A 24893-nucleotide genomic window follows, 5' to 3' on the forward strand; every position below is an offset into this window, starting at 1 on the left:
CGACAACATATAGTTGTTCCTAAGAGACAGTGTTTTGTGGAGCATTGTTGTGTGTAGATTCTATTCCACCACAGGTATAGTGTATTCTTAATTTGTCATTTATTACCTTTAAACTGGCTCCAAAAAGTACGCTGGTACAAACATAAAAGCCATTTTAGGCCTGCGTGTGCGCGCGCGTGTGTGTGTAATAATATTCTCCTGAGAAAAGCAAAAACTGGCAGCAATAAAGTTGCCATTATCACCAAATTGCCAACTAAGATTTAAAATGTGACATATAAAATATAGCAGGCATCATTAGTTAGTGTACATTATCAGATTTTCTATACTCTGTTAGTCTTGCCCAAAATTGCCATGCAGTTCTCACAGCCTGGGCTTCTGTCATAACGTCTTAGTTCATTGTTTCTTACTCTTACTCTTTTTTGTCGTGCCTACTGTGTTCCTTCTATATTTGCCTTACTGAGCTGAGCTGATTTTCAGTGTTTTTATTGTTTTCCCTCATTCTTTTTGATGCCCCTGTTAGAGTCTTATTGAGTTCACCTGTACTTCATGATCCTTCTTTCTCTCCCTGGTGCATTTTTGTTATTATTCTTTTACATTTTATTAGTTATAAGTTGTCCTGGCACACTAATTTTTCACATTTTACCCCTCGTCTGTGTTGTCTGTCCTCTTGCTTGTGTAATGCACTGGTGTAGCCTCTTTTCAGCATCTAAAAGAGTTTAGCACACAGCTGGAATAGACAAATGATGGAGGGAGGAGGACTCTTGCATTTTAGTGCTTTACAATGTAAATAAACACAAATCATCTCTTTACATGTGGACTTCAACCACTTGCCTCAGTGGCACACACAACAGTCTGCCGCTTTTTAAAAAGGCTGCTTTGTAAATAATGAATGAAGCATTTACTAATACGTTAATAATGCTTTATAGTGTGTAGTTATTATAAAGTGTTACCATAACAAGTTATTAAAGTTAAAAAATAATTTTGACAAACTAAGATTGACTTAGAAGCAAGCGTATGGACATTGACTGTAGCTCATATTCATAAAGCGATCAATCCTAGAAGTATGTATCCACTTTCTAAATAAGCAGAGCAAAGCAGTCCAGGGCTGCCATCTTGTGGCAACTGGAGCTGTATCCTGTGAAGAGCCAAATTCATTTCAGTGTGTGGTTTTATGTACTGTATGATAGACGGGCAGAGTTGAGGAGGTTCAAGTGAGCAATAAAAAAATTAAATAGACCTGCAGCGCCCTCTAGTGAGCTTGCTGTACTTCACCTGTCAAGGCCTCTTGCATGCCAACCCCAGTCAATGAATGCTACGCTTTCTATGAGGCGCTGTGAACTAGAATAGTGTCTGAGAAGCTGATATTTAATTGTCAGTTGAGTCAGGAGTGAATAGAGAACCTTTTACCTAAGCCGATTAGTGTTGAATAAAACAACACTGAGTGATCCAAATCCAGATCAGTGATTCACCCGATCACAAACCTCAGTGTAATGTGTGAACAATAACAGCGAGGAGTGTAGAATGAGTGCATATTACCTGTTGGTTTCTTCCCTCCAGCTCCACATGTTTGAGCTCCCAGAAACAGCGCATGGTCTCCACCTTCTCCAGGTGTCGGTAGAAGGCCAGGCGGCCCAGGCGGAGGCTGTTGCTGCGGTTGCGGATGGCCTTCAGTCCCTCCATCTTTTCAACAATGGGAGACATGGGTATCGGTGGTGGTACAGCTGATGGGGGAGGTTTTCCATTTTTATTAGCAGAAAGGGACTCGTTACAGGGAGTCTTCTTGTCCGACCTGAAATTATGACAACCAATCATGAACCCACTCGATAAAATCTGCTGTTAGAATCATTAGTCTTAGAAATCAACACAAAAAGATTCAGTTCAGTTTATATTTGTATAGCTTTAAATCACAACAGCAGTCATCTTAGAGTTCATTATATTGTAAAGTAAAGACAATAATAACCTGGATCTCATTCTTCACCACCTCCTGAGAGACAAACATCAATGAAAATCTAATTTGAAACCACATACAGGTAAAATTATAGTTCAATTAAATTAAATTGTATTTATATAGGTCCAAACCACAACAACAGTCACCTCAAGCAACCTTATGATGCAAGAATAAGACCACAGAATAAAGCAGAGAAAGCCCCAACACACGACCCCCTTTTGAGCAAGCACTTGGTAACAGTGGGAAGGAAAACCTCCCTTTTAACAGGAAGAAACCTCTGGCAGAACCATGCAAACAGGCTTTTGTGACTGGTTTGCTAATGGCGGCTCTGAGATATGTAAAATATTAAAATGCCTGTTCTCCCTGATGCCCCCTGATATGAGTTACTGGATCCGCAAATCATTCATCAACAGGCAATGGGTTTTTTTTCCTGAAGGGCAGCTGACAGACAGAAGCACATAAAACACATGCGCAAATGCACAATCACACAACTGAAATCCAGGCTATTTGCACTGCCTTTTAAATACTTTACACACAATACTCTGTCTTTTCCTTTATTAGTATTTTTATGGCTTCAAATTGTTTGAACACTTTTCATCTAAAGTAATGTAGCAGGAAAAAAAAATCAATCTGAAGCCTTTGCTTCCACTTTGGACGTTTAGAATATCATGTTAAAATCATCCATCAGGGAATATGATTAAAAAGAAATTCAGAATTAGAACTGAGCCAAGGTGCAGACAAAACGTTGCCACTGTGACTCTAGATAACTGAAAACTTATGATGCAGAGATCATGTAAATATAAACTGACAGACAGCAGTTCTGTTCAGTGATTTGAAAATTGCTTTCCCTGTAGTAATGCCACATGTAATATCAAAAGGATTGATACCTTAGTATTAGCAATATACTCTTGCTCGCTCTAATCTACACTGTTGAAATAGCTGTACATCCCATACGCTTTGATCCAGGCCTCCAGTGTGAAGCAGTATGTCAGATCCAAATGAGATGACTGATGATGTGGTGGAGAAATCCACTCTGACGCCTGCTAGCGACAGCTGGCTTTCTGCTGTGCTCTACCTGTTGAGCCTCTAGGGAAGTCATGGAAGATCACTGGGGATATTTATACCTCTAGAGTGTAAATGTTCCAGCTCTTCTTGACAATTACAGAGGCCAGAGAGTGGCTGCAGTTTCAGCATGGTGCATAAGCCTCTAATGCAACCTGTGTGTAACAGCCAGAGCTGTTCCTCAGCATCAGAGGCTTTCTCGGGGTAGGATTTCAGCTTCAGTGAACCAACAGAGTGGCCATGGATGCACCTGTCACTGCTTCTTATATTGGCCTTTTTTTTTCTTTTTTCTTTTTTTTACATTTGGTGATTTGTTAATAGTGGGGATATATTTAAACTGTATAATTGTTTTCTTTTATTTCTGTTCACCTTTGAATTGGTTTGTGGTAAATTGATCATTTAAACTTAGAGGTAGATGAAAGTGTGAAAATGTTTGAACAAAGTTTGCATATGTAGAATCGCAGGAAAATAACATGTCACTTTTAAAGTGCACTTGTAAGTTGTACTCCCTTCTCCAAGAACTTTCAATGAGACACGTCGTAGAACATTTGTGTGAATACTAATTTGCAAACGATCATTAACAGTTAGAGGCAAAAAATAACTGCATTGCACTTATTTGACTAAATGACTCTATTTATCTACTCGTGATGAGGATGGCAGTTAGCAGGTGGAACACAAAGCATAACTGCAGTTCATGCAAACAATGGACAACATCCTGTACCTGCAGCCTTTTGCTGAGGCGCTTCTCAAAACCAACATCCTATAAAGTGCAATTATTTACAAGCTATGCCTCTGGCTGCCACAAGGCATATCTGGCTTCATAGTTTTTTGGAGCTCACTCTATTTATAGGCAGCAAAGTATTTGAATTGTCAAAATGTCCCGTGACCTGACATTATTAGTACTTTACTTAAACTCAGTCAAGGAGAAAGAAAGAAAAGACTCACATGTGATGAATCAATGAAAACATAATATGTAAATAAAGATGTCTGCAGCTCTTTTTTAAAAATAAGAAGTATTTAAAACATCCTGAACGGAAGGAAAGGGAGACTTTGTTCCTGCTTAGCTGAATACAGAAAAATTCCTTCATAATACTGATTCATGGAACCAGCTTTCACAATGACTTTTTAATCAGGTGTGACCACACACAGTGCATATGGCAAAAGAAAACATGTCCACCACTTTATTTGTCAGTAAACCATGACTTCCTTTTACAAATTTCATCCTATTTTATCCTTGAGTGATGCTTAAAAACAAGTTGTTGGGGAGTCCATGTGGCTAACCCTAACCCTACATATTACTAATTGAATGCAAGCCTAAAAGCTAAGAACTATTTCTGCCACTCACTGTGAGACACACTGCCAACTGCCCTTCCTGTGGCTTCAAATCTATCTTGAAGAGGGCCTGTTTTGACTGTCAGCTGGTGCTGAGACGGCCCACAGCCCTTGCCTGTCCTGTTTGCTCTGTCAGACAGGCTGACCCTTCGGTCGTTTGTTTTATAGGGCTTTATTTTGGGTTCTCTGTAGTGCAGGGTGAAGGTCAAGGGGCGCGCTATCACCAGATATGGAAAAAACCTCACTTGGTAAAACCATTAGGAGGCATGAGCTATCAAAAGGCTTGTTGCCAGGTGGACAGGAATTAAAACTGATTAGTTTGCTTTCCATTGTGGTCGCTTTGACTCATTCCGGTTGTTGTTTCAGCCGCCCATTACATAAAGGCATTGTGGATGCGGCTGTTTCATGTACCCCCTGGCAGTGAGCATGTCCAAGCACTGCTGTAGTTTGTGTATGTTTGCTTAGCTTGGCGGCATTTAGTAATCCCTCTCTATAAAATGGCAGGGGGGTTCCTATCTGTCTTCTCCATCCTAATCCTTCCATGTAACCGACAGGACAAACTGCATGTGTCTCATAACTCTTAAAGTAGCAATGAATCATGAAGACCCTTGGGACTGTTTGAAGCCTCAAGTGTATGTTTAGATGAGCACCAGAAAACTGTTGGCATCTTTCAAAACCCCCTATGATGCCAAGTTGGCCACAAGGGTACAGTAATAACAGGAGACATCAATGTCCAAACCTGCCTTTGAAACCCAAGCTATAGATCTGAAAAATCTTTTCAGATTAACTGTCCATAGTTTTAATATATGTATGATACCAATACTAGCAGGAGGAGACAGAAATGAGGTGTTTTTCAGGTGAAACTATATCTTTGTGTTAGGGATTGTTGCCAAACTCTGTGTCTATACACAGCTGTAGGTTTATTGTAACAGGTTAATTTTACAAAGTACAAGCTGGAGACACTGAAACGAATCACAGTGAGGGACACAATGAAAGACAGTAGCAACAGGTGGCAATAAAACACTCCTCCCTGTCTTTTATGCCTTCTCAAATGATTGCCACAGCACAAATGCTGCCGGAGTAATAAAGTTTCCCGTCACTGTAAAGCACTAACAGGGCCATTCATAAATAACCTTAGTGGAACAACATACTTTAGGACAGTGGTTCCCAAACATTTTCTGCTAGGCCCCCCTTTGTTTTACAAGAAAAATGTACAAACACATCCTCCAACCACACACACCCATATTTTGCTCCATTGCGTTTATTTCACACCTCAGATATTTAGTAAACAATTAAGCAAATACAAGTAATCTGCAATAAATTACAGGTAGTAAGAAAATAAACTACTAACTCTTTTACGCTACGTCCGCACCTACACGTGTATTTTTGAAAAACGCAGCTGTTTCGTCCACACGTAAACGGCGTTTGGAGTCACCGAAAACGGAGATTTTTTAAAACTCCTTTTTTGCGTTTATGTGTGGACGAGGAATACAGAGTTCGCCGCGCAACGTCAAAGGTATGTGCATTTTTTCACGTCACGCTGTGCGCCACGTTATTGTTTACATGAGATGAATTGCAGAATGGCAGATAGAGACAAAATACTGTTAATCTGACTATCTGCAGGTTTTACACGCTTACATACACACACGCAGTTACTGTCCCTCCATTTAGAAAGGCAGAGGCGTCACGGTGTAATTATTTTACGTGTAGTTGTTTTTTTTCCCTGTGTAATAATAAATAACGGTGGGATACTGTTTGTCCGGGATTTGAACCGAGGGAACAAATCGTGGCAGGATCAGCCTGATATTATTTGTATCCCGCTGTAACTTTACTGTATAAAGAACTAACATCTCCAAAATGTCAGGAGTAGTTAGTTATTATCAAGAATGTGAGATACTGTTTGTCCGTGATTTGAACAGCCCAGCGCTGCTCCCGACGAAGGGAAAACCAATCCTGCAGGGAGACCTACCTCGGCACTTGTGCAGGTGAAACCAAAGGGAAGACATGCTTCACCATATTTTCTAGTCTTTGGCTTAGAATGAAGTTGGTTTGGAAACATATTCAGCGCCCCCCCTGCAATGGCTCTGTGCCCCCACCCCCAATTTGGTAAGCTCTGCTTTAGGATATCTATATATATCCACTTTTACAATCAGGTAAAATGTCTTTAGCAGTGAAGTGTAGATCTGACATGGACGCCTTTAAAAAACATGGATGCCTTTCTTTTTATAGTGTCCAATACAAACATATGTTTGGGTTCCTTTCAGCTCAAAGACTGGAGCACAGGAAGGAGAATTAATCAACTTTTTCCAAATAGAGCACCGTGTACAGATTTGAGTCACAGTGAACAAATTCTGCACAATCAGTGTTTCTTGTGGCAAATTTTCAAATGCAGATCCAGAAATTATCTGCTGCTAGGTACACACACTTTGTAGTCACACTTAACTAAGATAACATTAAGTGGGGCGAGGAGACACAAAGTCGGCTGCACTTCCGTTTGCTTGCATTGTGTCCACATGTGGATGCATTTGTGTATGCAGGAAGTACCCATGCAGCCATGTGGAGGTAACCTAAGGCCAAGCTCTGTTGGGCCGTGTTTTTTATCATGCAGGCATGACACAGAAACACCAATAGGGCAAATGAGAGACCTGTTTTAAGTGTTAGGCCAGAATAGAAGGCCTTGTGCCAGTCGGCTCAAATGGGGGTGGGGTGGTGGCTTGGAATGGACAGTCTTCAATCCCAGGTTGCTATCTTTCTCTCTGGGGCCTCTGCTGTCCTGGTTTAGTAGCTGCATGGAAACAGCCATCAAAGCCTATAAACCACAGGAATGTGGGGGAGGTGTCTGTGTGTCTATATGGAGAGTAGAATATTAGGGAATATTGTCATCCATAATCAACCATATTTGTGCCTTCTCTCACACCAAATGAATGAATAAAAACAGGCTATAATATGTATATTTTAAAAAAAAAACATACAGTATTTAAAAAAGCATAGCTTTTTAAATTTCCTCAGTTAAAGGACATGCTACTCAACACCAGTGCTGATCACTAATAAAATGAAACAGCAATGCTGAACCTGAATCCCAGTCCACACTGCTTAATTAGAGGGGGCACTCAAGGGGCAGCGGTCATTACAAATGAACAGGCATCAAATTAAAAGAGTTGACCGCCCGACACTATGATATCAAGTGATCAGCAGGTTTATTTTTCTCCATCTAAACTCGACATTCTCTCCTTTTTAGCTTGCCAGCACGCTTTCATCACAGTTAAAGCCAAGGTGTGATCTGCCATCGGACTGTGGAGGTTCTCTGAGGTTGAAGCCAATTTGTTACTGAGCCCAGGCAACCCTGACATTCCATTGCAAGTGCCATATACAATATGCCTACATGCGTATTTAAATGCGTTTTAGGTGCATGGAGTTCATATGAGCACTGCCTTCTCAAAAAATGCGCAAACTATTTGCGGCCGTTGCATTAGACTTTGTGCAATCAAACAGCAGTTTCTCATATATACATGCCTAGTACGTATGCAGACTCTAATCTGATACCCATTAGGCGTATTCAGTGCCCACATCCCCTCCAATCCTTCGTGCTGACAACTACTCAGCAACCCAGGCAGTAACAGAGTGTAACCGTAGAACTTCCACACAGTGCACTTTCCAGTTTCGCCAAGAACAAAGCAGTGCTCTCCTTTTAGTCCACATCAAGAACACCTGCTTTCTGCTTTGAAACAAAGTTAAGTAGACTTCATTAATCAAATGTTCCCAATTTACTGCATTGTTACACAAGACTTGTTATATTTTACATTTCAAATATATGTTTTGTTTTTTATTTTTTCAAATAGTTTTTAAGCCAAAGCTTCCCAGAGAGTAAATCTGTCTCACATGCATACAGCATATGGGTAACTGGACAAGCGGCATCTTGCACTTGGTGCAAACGATCCCACAGGAGAAGAGGTGTTAGAATTCAAAACACGGTCATCATGCAAGTTTAATGTTGCTTTGCATTTCTTGCCATTAACAAAAATAGTCACTATCAAAAATGTTTCTTTTACTATTTAAGTCAGGGATTAGAATATGACAGCGGTGAAGGATTTTCCACCTTTCTCCACAGAAAATCCTGCAGTGGTAAGGAAACAACACTCACCCTGGGTGCACATTTGCAATCACCAGAATCTTCTTTTCCTTTCCTCCCATGTCTTTCATGGGTGTGATGGAGTCCGTGTCTCCAGGTTGCCTCTCTTCCTCCACTGGTTTTCGTTTTCTTCACCAGATACTGGATGTGTTGCTTTTATTTTTTTACTTCTCTACATACACGGAGCAGCTAGGACGGAGTGACCAAATGTGACTGACAGACTGACAGATGAGGACAGATAACTCAATGGGAAGCTCTGGCTGCTTGTGGCTATCTGCGCCGGGAGCCACAGCCGCCCCGGGATAAGCACCAGAGGAGGGCGGGTGAGGGAAAAAGAGGGTGTGAGGGAGGAGGGTGGGGGGTGTCTGCTCTGGGACTCAGGGACCACAAGCAGTGAGAGAGTGGAGGAAGTGTTCCAGGGAATGTGGCTTATTATAATGGAATGAGCGGAATGCCAGAGTGCCGTGTGTGTCTGCAAGAGGAGGGATGATAGACTGAGAAAGACAGAGTGGGGGGAAGCAAGAGGTCAAAAGAGGGAGGGAGCAAGGATACAGACTGAGGTTTTAAAAATGTCTACTTGGTTTATTGTTTACTTTTATGTTTAGAGCAACATTACTATTTGATAGGAGTCACAAGTCTTTCCTCTGATCAACTGACTCTCGTTTTAACCCTGTTTTGGTCTCTACCACCTATTTGATTGTTTTCTTTGTGTTGATGATGTCCTTTTTATCTGCTGACGGATATGACATCATCAACAAAACAGTAAAATGTCAAAGATATGGAACATTCTAACAAATAAAATCCCTCTAGAGCTGGGGGTTATATTGTGTATCTGTCTAACTGGCATGGAAGGTCAAGTATTGTGAGTTAGGTTGTGTTAAGTTTTATGAAACATAAGACAGACTTGTTTGAGTAAAAGAAACCAACACCAAAATTCATTAAGAGTAATATAGGACAATAGAGAGGGGAGATATATGGGGAGTAATGAAACATAATAAGCACTTGTGCCCTTTGATTTCCATCTGTTAAACCCATCTACTGGTGCCTGAGACACAACATGAAAGTGATCCACTTTCTCCAAGTCCCAAGCAGTCGCACAACCTGACTGTTGACATTTGATCATTGCTGTCTTTATTTACATATCTAATGAGTTGGGATTTGGCATCTATGGGTGGGCAAGGGCCAAAATGAAAAACAAACAAATCTAACATAACCGAGAAAACCTCGCATGCCTAAACCTACTGGCAGACATACTTGTTACAAGAGACGCTGGTTGGGAGAGGAAGGAGACAAGTGATTCCCCTTCTGCCGTGGCCCTGCCGTTAGGCGCCTTATGTTGTGGACTATCAGAAGCCGGTTGAAGAAGCTGCCACCTGTTCCACCAGTCATCACCTCACCCGTGTTCCCTCTGATTAACACACGCATGCATTCACACCTGCACTTCCTGCAGTTTCCACATTGTACAGATTTTCGCATGACTGAGAAAACAACTTTGTACTGGACTTTTATCCATTTCAGCTGAAGTCACCAGTGCTGAAGCTGCTGAAGGGGAAGGGTGCAAATAAAGCCAAACGCTTTGGGGCAAGAGTTCTTGCCTTTCTCCAGCAGAAACAGGAACTTCCTGACAGTATCAGGATCAACTTATACTGCTGTCAGATGGCTGGGTTAGATTCATCTCCATCACTTGAACTGTTTACCATTCCACATTGCTCCCACATGTCTTCATTCTTTTCTTCTACTTGTTTGTCAGCAGCATTTATAACTGATGAACATTTGAATTATGAGCCACCTTTAATAAACACACTGTACAAAAAAAGGCTTTTAAAATGTTATTTCTGAGACATTCCTAAAATAATTGCATAGAAATCATATTTGTCAGTGTAGTCATTAAAGGTGGTGATTAGCACCTGTTTTTGGACTGGGATAATAATAGTTTACTTGATGCAGGAGCAGTTGCAGAGATAAACTGAAGTAAAAACATTTTTGTATTGGTTGGCAGAGTCTCCAAGTACCCCTCCTTCTGTTTAATTAGGGCCCGCAACTTTTCTTGCATTCCCATCAATGGGAAAACATTTCACACCTGACATTTGCATCTTCTCTTTCAGGTCATCCAGTGGGACACCAAGACATTCCCAAGCCAGCTAAGACATAGGCCATGTCTACAGTAGCCTGGATAAATTTGAAAACGGCGTAAACGTCTGAAAACGCTCCGCATCCACACTATATCATTTTCAGTCGTTTTCACAGAGTTGTTCATTCACATTGAAACGGCCAAAAACGCCTACGTTCCAGTACTGCATATGCGTGAAACGCAAGACGATTCGACCTGCCTCATTTCCGTCTGCCATTTATTTACTTTCCAGCTTTTTGAGACATCGCAGCAAACTGTTGAGGAGAAGCACCGAGTTTTTTAAATGGACTAACAATGAGGTAGAGTTGTTGCTGCGAGTAACACAAAAGTACAAAGTTGCAAAAGCGAGTGAGAATTAAAGAATTTGAAGAAAAGCTATCTGGAGCATGTACAGACTGATATTAATCTTTAATAGGGCTGTCAAAATTGAGAGCAAACAAAACAACTGCTGTGTAATGCCCTCCTATCTTAGTTTAATTGGTCACATGACTGCATCACATGACTAAAATGTGTCATCGTTTTCGAAAAGGTTCCGTTTTTGCTGTCCACACTGTGACACGAAAACGGCGTTTTCAAATGTATCTGCTTTGGAGAGTGTTTTAAAACGCTCCGTGTTTTCCTTGACCTAAAACCGTCTCAGTGTGGACGGAAAGCCAAACGCACCGAGGCCTCCTCTTGGTGATGTTCAAAACACCTCACCTATGAGGTGTCGAGGAGGTATCCTAGGCTACGTCCACACTAATGCGTTTTCGTTTGAAAACACATCGTTTTCTCTCAGTTTTGGCCTCCTGGCCACACTGAGACAGCGTTTTCCCCAAGGAAAAACGCTGCGTTTTGAAAACGCTCTTGAAAACGCATACATTTCAAAATGGAGCTGTCCCGTCGCAGTGTGGACAGCGAAAACGCAGACTTTCAAAAACGATGACGCATGTTGGTCATATAATGCAGTCATGTGACCACTTAAACCAAGATGGCAGACGGCATCGGACAGCAGTTATTTTGTTTGCTCACAAGTTTGGTAGTCGAGCCGTCTTGCGTTTCACGCATGCGCGGAACTGCAACGTCAGTGTTTTCGGCCATTTTAGTGTGGACGCGCAACACTAGTGTGAACGCGGAGCATTTTCAGACGAAAACGCCTTTTTCAAATCTATCCGGGCTAGTCAGATGCCCAAACCCAAACGCCTCACTTGGCTCTAATCCGAGCCCCTTTCAAAAGACCGAGCACCCTACCCTATAGCTTGTGATCATGGGTTTGAGGGCCAGTTGTGGGCTTCACTTTTATGCTTAGCTCTCTCTTCACCACAACAGGTCGTTACAGTCTGATTGTCATTCTCATGCTTCACTCCTTCCTCAGTCCTGAACAAGACTCTCAGATACTTGAACTCCTCCTCCTTCACACTCATCCAAAAACTGCTCCAATGCAAGCTTGAGGTCATCACCTGATGCACCCAACAGAACTACATTATCTACACACCACATGTTCAAACATGGTGTTTGCTATGGACAAACTTTGGTTAGCATGAGTCCAATTTGCAGAACACCCCTCTGTTTCAGATTGGGTAGGCCATCTCTCCCAATCACACCCTTTCAGTTCACATTGTTGTTGCCCATGTGAGCAATGAAGTCCCCCAGCAGAATGATGGAGTCCCCAGATGGCGCACTCTACAGCACCCCACCCAGTGACTCCAAGGCCTAAAACCAGCCCAAGAACCAGAGCAGTGCTCAAAGTTAGGACCTAGTTTAGTTCCACTTTAGAAATCAAACCTTGGGCTTATAGTAGGTTGGCTCAGCATTTTTTTAACCAGCATTACTTAGTTATGGCTGGCAGCTTATTTCTTTTAGAAATCTGAAATAATTGATTAGTAACATATAACTTTAATTAAGTTAGCATGCAGTCAGATGGATAAATAAGAGGATGGTCAACTAGTAAATTTAGCTCAGTGATAAATGTGGCCTGCTTAGCACATTGCTCAGGTGGTGACGTACATGCTTATCTTGTCAAGAGACCAAGACAACAGCAGCTGTGTGCTTGCTGGCAAACTCTCTCAGTTCCAGTCAGTGATTCAAAAGTGTTAACAGGTGGACTAACTAGCAAACACGATTATTGCTAAAAGGCTTAACTGAGAAACTGAGAAGATACAGAAAGCTCTGAATTTTACAAGCCTTACAGATTTTCTAATGCCTAATAATATTTATAGTGTACTTTCCTGCTCCATCCATTATATTTAACTATGTTCTTTTCAATATGGGTTCATTTTCGTACCAAGCTTCAGGCGGCTGCAAATATTATTTGACAGGCTGGTCTCGTTGCAAATAGATTACTGAAAAGTAATCTATTTATTTTTGCATGAAGTCACAAACATGACTGTCCGAATGACACTGAATCTACAATATACTTCAACGGAAGAACATTTTGTGTCTGAAGGACATGTTGATATGCCCACACTTCAACTGGGATTCATCACCATTGCAAGAAAAAAATTACAAGAAAACCAGACATTTGAAACAGTTACAACCAAAACAGTTATCTTTTTTTAACCTGGTTGTTTTTCATGCTTAAACCCAACCAAGTAATTTTGAATGATTTAAAACGTTCCAATTTTAACCTTAGCGACAGCTCCCTTTGATACCTTTCATCTAAAGTTTGTGACCAACAATGTAAAGAAGTCTGAGTGAGCTGTAAATAACATGTTTGTTTGTATGCATTATATTACACTTTTTCGCATAATCTTAAGCACAAAGCCGAAAGATTTATTTAGTTGATTCAGATTTAGATTTAGTTGCTTCATTTAAAGGAGTTGTTGGACACATATAAATAATTAATAGTTAAAGGACACTTTGTTTGCCTAAAATACAAACTCAGTTTTATTAAAAATTGTACGATCTCATTTTAAGGAAAAAAAGAAACACACCTACCACACACAAAAACAACTTTTTTAAGCAGCCATTTCAGCTTCTTAATGTGCTTCAGCACATCTGAAATGTGCACCAGGCTTACACTGGATTTTCTCATTGTCATCTGTTCTGCTGATTATCATCATCTATTGTTCTCTTGACCTCCTAATCAGTGGGCTCAAACTCTAAACATGATATTTAGACTTCCAGCTCTGAGTCCTTCCTCATGTCCTCCTTTCCCTCCACCTTCTTCCTCTGTGATAAGTGGGCACACTGGTGCTTGTTGCTGTAGGGTTTAGTAGTACTTTTCATCTGTCCAACAGTGTCACCCAGGGCCAAATGTTTGCATTCCACTTATGATATATATAGCACACACTCAATTAAATTATCTTGGGACAATAGTAGTGTATGCCACAGGAAATAGGACAGAGTATTGCCACACTCTTTGTAAATCATAGTAATCCAGTACAAGAACGGTTGTGAACCTGTCTTGTACTGGAAAATGTCAACAAGACAAGTTAAATCTAAATTTAAAGATGCTTTTTACAAAGGACAAACGGTCAGCTGCTAGCTGTCATCTCTGCTCCTGCATTCTTTTTTAAAAGGCCTTTCAAGAGCCAACATGTTAGCTTTCACAGCATAGCCACAAAACACCTGTTTTTCATTTGTACATACAGTAAAGCTGTTCCATGAAAAACTCTTGCCAGTTTTCCTTCAATTTAAATTTTCAGTTGACATGACAGATAGTGATTTTATAAATAAACAGTAAATGTGTCAACAACAGGAATGGGATTGATTGTGTTAAGATACTGTTTGTTCTTCTGTTTCGTCAGTTCTGTACGGATTTTCATAAATGTAATTCATACCTTTCCATAACACATAATTTGAAAAATTAAATATTCACATGAATGAATCATACTTGTTATTTATCTCTTGTGACATGAAGTTCGTGCTTCATGTACAACAAGGACATTGGAATGTCATGCAGATTGGCGAAATGTATGGTATGGTATGGGAGCCATACCTGGGAATCCCACAGGCAAATGGGAACCACAAAGAGGGTGCTGGGAAAGCTGCAACCACCAAGTACCTGCAGAGAGTAAGGAAAGTCCTGAGGAGTGAGCTGAATGGTAAGAACAAGATCTGGGCAATCAACACCTACGCCCTGCTGTGATCAGGTACCCTGCTGGGATAATAAGATGGCCAAAGGAGGGTTTCACCCTCAGATTGTAGACTAAGCGGAAGGACCAAGGACTAGTGAGTGAACATCCACAAGTACATCAGAAATACTGCGATGACTGACAATGTGAATGCCTCAGGCAGCAGAAACCCAAGAAAGAGGAGGAACCATCATGGAAGGACAAGCCCCTGCACGGTGTGTAGAGGACAGAGGAAGGTCCACAAAGCTGGTCTGAAAGACAGGACAGTGGCACAGAGGCACTAATCATGGCAGCACAGGAACAAGCTCTGAGCACAAGAGCCATAGAGGCTGGGGTCTATCACACCACGCAAGACCCCAGGTGCAGGCTTTGTAAATAAGCCCCCGAGACAATCCAGCACATAACAGTAGGGTGCAAGATGCTAGCTGGCAGGGCATGCATGGAACACCATTACCAAGTTGCCGGGATAGTACATAGGAACATCTGTGCTGAGTATGGCCTGGAAGTCCCAAGGTCAAAATGGGAGACGCCCCCAAGGGTGGTGGAGAATGACTGAGCTAAGATCCAGATACAGATGGCTAACCAACTGAACATAGTAGCGGTAGACAAGTAAAGGAAGATGGCTGCAATGATAGCCGTAGCGATACTGAATGACAGCAATGTCAGGAAGAAGGAACATGAGAAGCTGAAGAAGTACCAAGGGCTCAGAGAAGAGCTCGAGATGATGTGGAGGAGGAAGGGAACAGTGGTCCCAGTATTAATCGGAGCGCTCGGTGAAGTGGCCCCCAAGCTGGGTGAGTTGCTCCAGCAGATCCCAGGAACAACATCTGAGATCTCTGTCCAAAAGAGTGCAGTCCTAGGAACAGCTAAGATACTGCGCAGGACCCTTGAAAGCCCTTTAGTACCAATTTCAGCATTGCTGACAATATCCATCCTTTTTATTATGACAGACATCTTTTGATGGCTGCTTCCAGCAGGAAAACTCACAATGTCACAAAGTTTAAATCATCTCAAGCTGCCTTCTAGAAATCTGAAAAAGTTCACTGTACTGAAATGGCTTCCACAGTCACCAAATCACAATCCAACAAATTACCTTTGGGATGTGGAGGACGTGCAGCAACTGTATGATGCAATCATGTCAGTGTGGCCCAAAATCTCTGATGAATGTTTCCAGCTTTTTAAATCTATGCCACGAAAAATCAAAACACAAGGAGGTCCTACCCAGTACTAGCAATGACAGGAGTTTATTAAAAGCCCTAAAAAGAACAGAACAATTTTTACAATTACACATAGCATAGTAAAGTTTTTGAGACACATGTTTTCGACAAGGGCACTGACATCACAGAAAGTGCAAATCTTTCAGCCACTGACTGCACGTGAGCTGCAAAATACACAACGCATACTTTAAAGGCTGATGGTTGACACACAGAACACTTGACATAGATTTCCAGGGGCCTTGCTTAATCTTACGTGGAATCTCAATCAGAAGTGTGGATTCCTTAGTGATCCCTGAGAAGGTCACAGTTGCGTGGGCACACAATGAGCCTGGCATAGCAGCTGACCACAGTGGTCGGCTGCAGAGGTTGCATCCCCTGAATGACAGAATTAAGGGCACATGGGTTGGCTTTGCTCCGAAATGCATTTGAGGAGGATGGGGTTGGTCAGTGGAGTACATGGCATGATCTCATATCTACAAATTTGCAGCATGTTTTTTGATCCTGCTGCCTAGTTGCCATTTTTAAATGGAAAATAAATAGGCATAGACATGAGGCTGTCTGCGCAGGGATTTTTTAATGTTATGTTAAGACCCTCAATGCATGTTCCACAAATATTACAGCTGTTGACATCAATTCCTAATGGAACAAGCTGTCAGTATTTTGGACTGGCAACATAAAAAGGAAAAAAATAAGAGTATATAAAACAAACAGGTACAAATTCTATGGGGAAAAAACATTTTCAGTGAAGCTAAATAGCTTGGAAAATCAGGGTAACACAGAAAGAGATGGGACACAGTGTTCATGCTCTGTTGGTAGTTTCATACATGGCAGCTGCAGAATCTGTATCAAATATGTAACACCTTATTTAATTGCATCTAGGGAACATTAATGCTAGGGTTATAAGGTCAGTATTGTAAACATGCAGCTATCTGGGGTATCGGTGATCTCTCATTTGCCAGGGTCTGTTCAGCATGTGCTCAGGCTGATATACACACACTCGCACAAACTTCACTGACAACTTAAACCCACTAACCTGCCATGCATGAACTTGTACCCTGAGTCATTAATGGACCAGTGGAGTGGTGGGTGATCAAGTAGCAGAGAATTAGCACCCAGCTCTGCATCTCCACCGGGCATTTTAGCTCCTTTTGGCACTTGTGTTTGGATTTTCAGAAGCTAAGTGTCTTTATGTTAAAAAGAATCAAACATCAAACATATCATAAATATGCCAACTTGGGGGGTAAAGTCATGCCAGTTTGTATAAACTGTAAAACTCGAGTGTTGTGTATTTTACAACACTCATGAACCATACAGAATGTATTGAAGTAACTTATTTAATTTTACGTGAAATGCAGTGTTTTTCTAACTAAGAGCAGTGAATAGCTTTAGCTATTAACAGGACATCTAGCTATTAACCTTGTTAATAGCTTAGGAACACTCTTTTTTTTTTTTAAATCAGCATAGCTGTGAGTCTGTTGACCTTTTACTAACTAAACACTAAAAATCACATCAAACATTCACAAGAATCAAAGGACATTTCTGTGTGTCGAAAGACAGACAACAAAACGTAGCAGTTGACAAATGTAAAAGTCACATGTAATCTTCAGTTCTATATGCCAACTAAATTAGAACCAAGAGAATGATGAATATTCAAACCAATGTTAAATGAATGCTAATGTTCTGTGCTTTGAGGATGGACCCGGTGGCAGTGGGCGTTTCCCTTAGCTTAACAGGGATTCTGGAGGATGGAGGAAATACACATGGTTATGACTAGGGTTAGGGTAAAAGAAAAGCACACATTAACATGATAACGCATTTCATGATCAGCATGTTCCATTTCTACTTCTTTGATTTCACCTCACAAAGCATGGCCAGAGTCAAACCTGTAGCTGACTAAGAACTCCAAACTCCAAAGAGAATAGTTCAGCATTTAACTTGTTATATGGTTATATTTATATACATGTATATACAATAGTTCCATAACTTCATGTAGTTGTAGTTGTAGCTGAAAGTCCTTGGCTGACATCAGACATTGCTGTGGAACATCATCATTATGTCTTTTTATATTCTACAATGGGGTTTTTCCTGCTGTGGTCTAGTAGGCTGGCTTAGGTGACACTAGCCTCAATTTGTGTTGTAATATGTGCCTCAGGAGAACCTGATCATTTAAGCCATACTGTCTGAGAGTTAAGAACTGTTTAACTGTGCTTCTGGGATATTAGTGTGCCCTAAATGTGCAGGGTGAAGGACAAAGGTAGTAAGTTAAACACCCCTCACATACACACACTCCTTCCCCTGCCTTTGCCTCCTGCTGGTGGTGTAAAGCTGGTCTGCTTTCATCTCACTCTCGTAAATAAGTCAAAATAACAATGATGAGATTTATGAAAGGTCAGGCACTCTTCCAACATGGCCCCCCTGTTGCTGACAAGTGCAACATATTGAAGAGAGAAGTGTAACACCATCAAATACTGGGTCAGGGAAAGGCACAGAACATACAGTTCAAAATACCAAAGGAACTACACGACTGTCTCCAATGAAAATCAGCTTTTTAATCCTGTGTACATATCCATATGCTAAATGAACTGTCTATTACATAGAGCCTCATTCACACAAGCACTTTATCTATCTAAAATTCACACCCGACGAAAGGATCGGAGAGCAACTTGGGGTTCAGTATCTTAAAGCCACCCACTCTCTCTTTTTTCATGCTAGAAGAATATCATGAAAAGAACAAGCTACCAGTATCAAATTTAGGCATTTTAATTTGGAATTGACTCAGTGGACTCAGAAAACTGGGGTTATGTAGCAAACCTGAGGAACCAACCCTGTCACTTTGGTGTGGCTAACCTGTCAGAACTTCCAATCAGGTAAAAACGTTTCTGTAACACTAGGAAGACATTCACATAGATGTTGCAGTACAGACTGCAGCAGTTTTACAGTGTTTGAGCAGAGTCGGCTGCAGATAAAGGAGGAGACCGAAATAGAAATCAGTGTCTATGTTTATAGATCCACCCAGAGGGAGTAAATGTGTAGAGTTATATCTCAGCCACTTTGAGCCTTGCAGGGATTTTAAGACTGTATGACAAAGGCACAAAATTAAGATTATTCATTTATAGCTGGATAATATAGTTTGTTATCAATACACAAATAAACTGTGTATCTTATTATTATTAAAAGTTTCGTTTCACCCCAGTACCTTTATCATTATGTCTACGTTGTAACAAAAAATGTTCAGTTAACATTTGCAGACATTTTCCCTGTAACTCTGTCTTTCTAACATTTGTTCAAAATGTTATTTATGTAATGCTGAGCAGTTCATTTAAAGAATGAGCCAGCTCTCCCGCTGACCCTTGTAGGTACCCCCGTTCCCTGGAATCCACCAATGGCAGGGGGACAGGGATCATACGGACCTGGGGCCACAGGTGCAGCAGCACCTCGAAGCCCCACAGAGCCTGGGGCAGCCCACACGACCCCACCGCAGAGGAAAAGTACACCCACACCAGCATTCAATGGACTCCCAAACTACATAAGACAATAGACACCCAAGTTGAGTTCATCCTCCACTTCTGCTACAGTGGGGCAAAAAAGTATTTAACCAGCCACCGATTGTGCAAGTTCCCCCACTTAAAATGATGACAGAGGTCAGTAATTTGCACCAGAGGTACACTTCAACTGTGAGAGACAGAGTGTGAAAAAAAAAATCCATGAATTCACATGGTAGGATTTGTAAAGAATTTATTCGTAAATTAGGGTGGAAAATAAGTATTTGGTCACCTCAAACAAGGAAAATCTCTGGCTCTCACAGACCTGTAACGTCTTCTGTAAGAAGCTTTTCTGTCCCCCACTCGTTACCTGTATGAATGGCACCTGTTTGAACTCATCATCTGTATAAAAGACACCTGTCCACAGCCTCAAACAGTCAGACTCCAAACTCCGCCATGGCCAAGACCAAAGAGCTTTCGAAGGACACCAGGAAAAGTATTGTAGACCTGCACCAGACTGGGAAGAGTGAATCTACAATAGGCAAGCAGCTTGGTGTGAAAAAATCAACTGTGGGAGCAATCATCAGAAAATGGAAGACATACAAGACCACTGATAATCTCCCTCGATCTGGGGCTCCACGCAAGATCTCATCCCGTGGGGTCAAAATGATCATGAGAACAGTGAGCAAAGATCCCAGAACCACACGGGGGGACCTGGTGAATGACCTGCAGAGAGCTGGGACCAAAGTAACAAAGGTCACCATCAGTAACACACTACAATGGCAGGGAATCAAATCCCGCAGTGCCAGACGTGTTCCGCTGCTGAAGCCAGTGCATGTCCAGGCCCGTCTGAAGTTTGCCAGAGAGCACATGGATGATACAGCAGAGGATTGGGAGAATGTCATGTGGTCAGATGAAACCAAAGTAGAACTTCTTGGTATAAACTCAACTCGTCGTGTTTGGAGGAAGAAGAATACTGAGTTGCATCCCAAGAACACCATACTTACTGTGAAGCATGGGGGTGGAAACATCATGCTATGGGGCTGTTTTTCTGCCAAGGGGACAGGACGACTGATCCGTGTTAAGGACAGAATGAATGGGGCCATGTATCGTGAAAGTTTGAGCCAAAACCTCCTTCCATCAGTGAGAACTTTGAAGATGAAACGAGGCTGGGTCTTCCAACATGACAATGATCCAAAACACACCGCCCGGGCAACAAAGGAGTGGCTCCGTAAGAAGCATTTGAAAGTCCTGGAGTGGCCTAGCCAGTCTCCAGACCTCAACCCCATAGAAAATCTGTGGCGGGAGTTGAAAGTCCGTGTTGCTCGGCGACAGCCCCAAAACATCACTGCTCTCGAGAAGATCTGCATGGAGGAATGGGCCAAAATACCAGCTACTGTGTGTGCAAACCTGGTAAAGACCTATAGTAAACGTTTGACCTCTGTTATTGCCAACAAAGGTTATGTTACAAAGTATTGAGTTGTATTTTTGTTATTGACCAAATACTTATTTTCCACCCTGATTTACGAATAAATTCTTTACAAATCCTACCATGTGGATTCATGGATTTTTTTTTCACATTCTGTCTCTCACAGTTGAAGTGTACCTCTGGTGCAAATTACTGACCTCTGTCATCATTTTAGGTGGGGGAACTTGCACAATCGGTGGCTGACTAAATACTTTTTTGCCCCACTGTATATCCCTCCCCCACCTGCAGAGGGGGCAGTGATTCTAGCTTAAAGGTACTCTGCAGGTTGTTAAATGTCATGTTTGCGTTTGTCAGGTGTTCTGTTTAAAGAAAACACTTTGGAGCCACTTGGATGTATACAAACAAATTCACAAGAGGACCAAACTGATTTGAAGGAAAATAAAAATGCTCAAATTTTAAAGATTGTGAGTTATTTTTACGGGCAGAAATCTGTGCAATCAGAAACTGAATTTGAATAAGTTCAATTCGAATTTGAATTGCTCGGATTGAATCTGAATTGTAACTTGAATAAATGCTTTTACAAACTGAATATGAATTACCCCAATTTGAAATTAAATTTATTGGTTTGAAAATGATCATCACTAAATTGAATTGAATTTTATATTTTGAAAATGAATTCATTTGCTTTGAAACTGTATTTTATCGTTTAAAAGTTAGCTCTCGAATAATTTCAGATTCACTTCTCACCATTCAGTTTCAGTCCTACAATTCAGTTTTTGGGACTTACATCCGGTTCCGGTTCAAGAGTAGTCGAGCGCAGATTAATAGAACTATGTTTTACTAGCGGACCGAAAGTGTTACTGAAGGTAATCTACAGCGTCTTGAGCTGAATTAAGACTTCAGAAGTCATTCGTCATTTCGAATGACCAGCGGATAAACTCTCAGGTTGGTAATAAATGTATTACATGTATAAGAAGAAGTGTCATGTTAACAAATGATAGCCGTACAGTAACTTTTATCCTTATTGTAGCTGTTAGCTAAAAACGCTAATTTAGCATAGTTTGCCCTAGATTCAGCTTTGACAAACAAATATGATCGACTGTTTCTAGTAGAATTCCAGAGTTGTCATCTTGTACCCTCTGAGAGTACCCCCTCTGTATGCTTGTAGAGACCCCTACAGTAGGGAAACATGCAAAACGGTATCCAAACCTTTGTATTTTAGCTTTATTTATGTCTTATACAGCATCCCAACTCTTTAGCTAACTTAACTTTAGCTAAAGTGAATAGTTAGTCTAATTCATGTCAAAGCTAAATCCAGAGCAAACTACGCTAAATTAGCATTTTCAGCTAACAGCTGCAATAAGGATAAAAGTTACTGTACGGCTATCATTTGTTAACATGACGCTTGTTCTTATGTAATACATTTATTACCAACCTGAGAGTTCATCCGCTGGTCATTCGAAATGACGAATGACTTCTGAAGTCTTAATTCAGCTCAAGACGCTGTAGATTCCCGTCAGTAACACTTTCGGTCCGCTAGTAAAATGTAGTTCTATTAATCTGCGCTCGACTACTCTTGAACCGGAACCGGATTTAAGTCCCAAAAAAACTGAATTGTAGAACTTAAACTGAATCGTGAGAAGTGAATCTGAAATTATTCGAGAGCTAAATTTTAAATGATAAAATACCGTTTCAAAGCAAATGAATTCATTTTCAAAATAAAAAATTCAATTCAATTTAGTGATGATCATTTTCAAACCAATAAATTTAATTTCAAATTGGGGTAATTCATATTCAATTTGTAAAAGCATTTATTCAAGTTACAATTCAGATTCAATCCGAGCAATTCAAATTCGAATTGAACTTATTCAAATTCAGTTTCCGATGGCACAGATTTCTGCCCATATATTTTGTTCATGTGTTAGATGAAATATAATGACATGCTGTCAATGACATGCTGTCATTATATTTTAGTCAAGTTTTTGAGTTGAAGAGAATACAAGGATATTTATTGAGTTGCAGTGAAAGAAAGTGCCTGTAATGTAAATAGAATTTTCCATTTTATAGTTAAAGGAAATGTCTGTAAATAGTAAAGAAGGACATACTGTAAATCTACAGAATTTTCCATTTTACCATGTACAGAAAAGTCCATGAACTTACATGAAAAACAGAAAATGTCATTGTAGAAAATTACAAGGAATTTTTTTGTTGAATATTTTTTTATAGTGCACTGCCTTTTGATACTGGAGCATGCTGACAGGACACAAAGATTATTCTGCTGTTAACAGAAATGCCAGTGCAGGAAAACAACACTTCAGAGATGGATGTTAGGAGAGGTAGAGTTTTTGTGTTTTCTGAAACAATCTCTGGATAGTCTACCTCTTTGAATAAATGTTTGTTTTTATCAGTCTTTACATCATACACACAGACTCTAATCAGGTTTCTGCAGTAATGAACATGGAGAAAAAACACAAAACAAAAGAGCCCCCCTCAAAAGCAGTAGTATGTGACTCTGGCTTCCTCTTGTGGTGAATACATGTTTATTCAGACTTAAGTTTCAGGATTTCTGCATCAGATCTTTTTTTTTTAATTAACTGACTAAGGCTAGTTATTTTTATTCCACCTCTCATTGTGAAAACAAAAAACAATACAAAGAGAAAAAATAGAAACAGACGTGACCTGACAAAAAGCAACTTTAGGCGTCTACGTCACCAAGGTCCTCACCTGGACACTGGCCAGGCTGTATTTCCTGAGGAGGCTGAAGAAATTTGGTATGTCGGCCAAGATCCTCAGCAGGTTCTACAGCTGCACTCTGGAGAGCACCAGGACCCCGCTACCCTCTCTGCAGAGCATCTACCATCGCAGAGTCTAGAGGCTGCCTCCATCTTCAAAGCCCACACACACCCCCAACACAGACTGTTCACACTTCTCCCCTCAGGACGAAGGTTTAGAAGGTGAAATCCAGAACATCTCGACTCATCAACTCCTTCTTCCCCACTGCTATCAGACTCTTGAACAGCTGACCTATTTTAACAGTAATAATAATTTTTTGCACATCAGGTCATCTTACTTATCAAACCAGCATATTAAGCTCACAGCTCTTTTGCACACACATCTGTCTACTTCAATTTTGTTGTCTCCATTTATTTATTCATACTATTTGTATTTATCTGTTCTAGTTCTATTTGTATATATTAACCAGCATCTGTGTGTGGAAAAAATTTCATTGTACAGAGAAATGCTTTTCTTTGTACACATGACAATACACACTTTGAATCCTTGAATCCTTTGAACATAAAATGTAAACATCAGATAAAACATTCATATATTAAAGAGATTAAATAAATCATTTTGTTTAAGTGATTATTAAAGAAACAATTTTTTTTTCACATTTGGACATCAGATACATCAGACACCCTCAAGCAGGTGACCCAGTTGGGTATCCAGGTAATCTGCTGTCCTCTGCAGATCCACTGCCACCTGCAGGATACTTCTGCTGCTTACTGGGCCTTGAGATGCCTAAAACCAGGGGTGTCAAACTCCAGGCCTCGAGGGCTGGTGTTGTGCAGGTTTTAGATCTCACCCAGGGTCAACACACCTGAATCAAATGATTAGTTCATTAACAGGCTTCTGGAGAACTTTAACACATTTTGGCTGTGTCCCAATTCAGGGTCTGCGTCCCAATTCAGGGTCTGCACGCTTGAAGTACGCATTTTAAGTGCGATTACGTCACCGCCACGCGACGACGGCTGTCCCAATTCGAAGTGTACTTCAAATGCATACTCCAAATGCGCCGTCGATTTCCCCAAATATCAAGCGTGGTCCGGTGCACGCTTCGTGGTCCCATATATCCCACAATTCATAGCGCGGCGGTGGGTATGGATAATTTTTCCGCAAAACACGGCAGAAGGGAGCGGCCGAAGAGTGAAGTGTCAAAAGTAAGTACTGAATATGACGTCACTTATTTATGTGCGAATGTTTAATAATGACGAACATTAAAACATTACTGTTGGCCACATGTCGGCAAAGTTGTGTGACATTAGCGATGTTTGTACTTTCAGCGTTAACTTGGTTTTAAAGCATATATGTATATGTATATATATATATA

The 24893-nt window shown here is 40.8% G+C and overlaps 1 protein-coding gene across 2 annotated transcripts in view; it reads right to left on the bottom strand.

Annotated features, from left to right (window-relative positions):
• mylk4b (myosin light chain kinase family, member 4b) overlaps positions 1 to 24893 on the bottom strand; it is a 54566-nt gene that overhangs the window by 25307 nt on the left and 4366 nt on the right. Inside the window, exons 1-2 of one of the 2 annotated variants that reach the window (XM_080886213.1) lie at positions 8484 to 8831; positions 1537 to 1789 (exon numbers count right to left, since the gene is read on the bottom strand). In XM_080886213.1, coding sequence (XP_080742339.1) covers positions 1537 to 1789; positions 8484 to 8542 — 312 coding nt within the window. In that variant the 5' untranslated portion in view covers positions 8543 to 8831. Of the gene's footprint in view, positions 1 to 1536; positions 1790 to 8483; positions 8832 to 24893 lie in introns of those variants that run through there. The other variant, XM_080886214.1, reaches the window with a different exon arrangement.

Source organism: Rhamphochromis sp. 'chilingali' (genome assembly GCF_963969265.1).
Source record: "Rhamphochromis sp. 'chilingali' genome assembly, chromosome: 7".
In the NCBI taxonomy this organism is placed as follows: Eukaryota; Metazoa; Chordata; class Actinopteri; order Cichliformes; family Cichlidae; genus Rhamphochromis; species Rhamphochromis sp. 'chilingali'.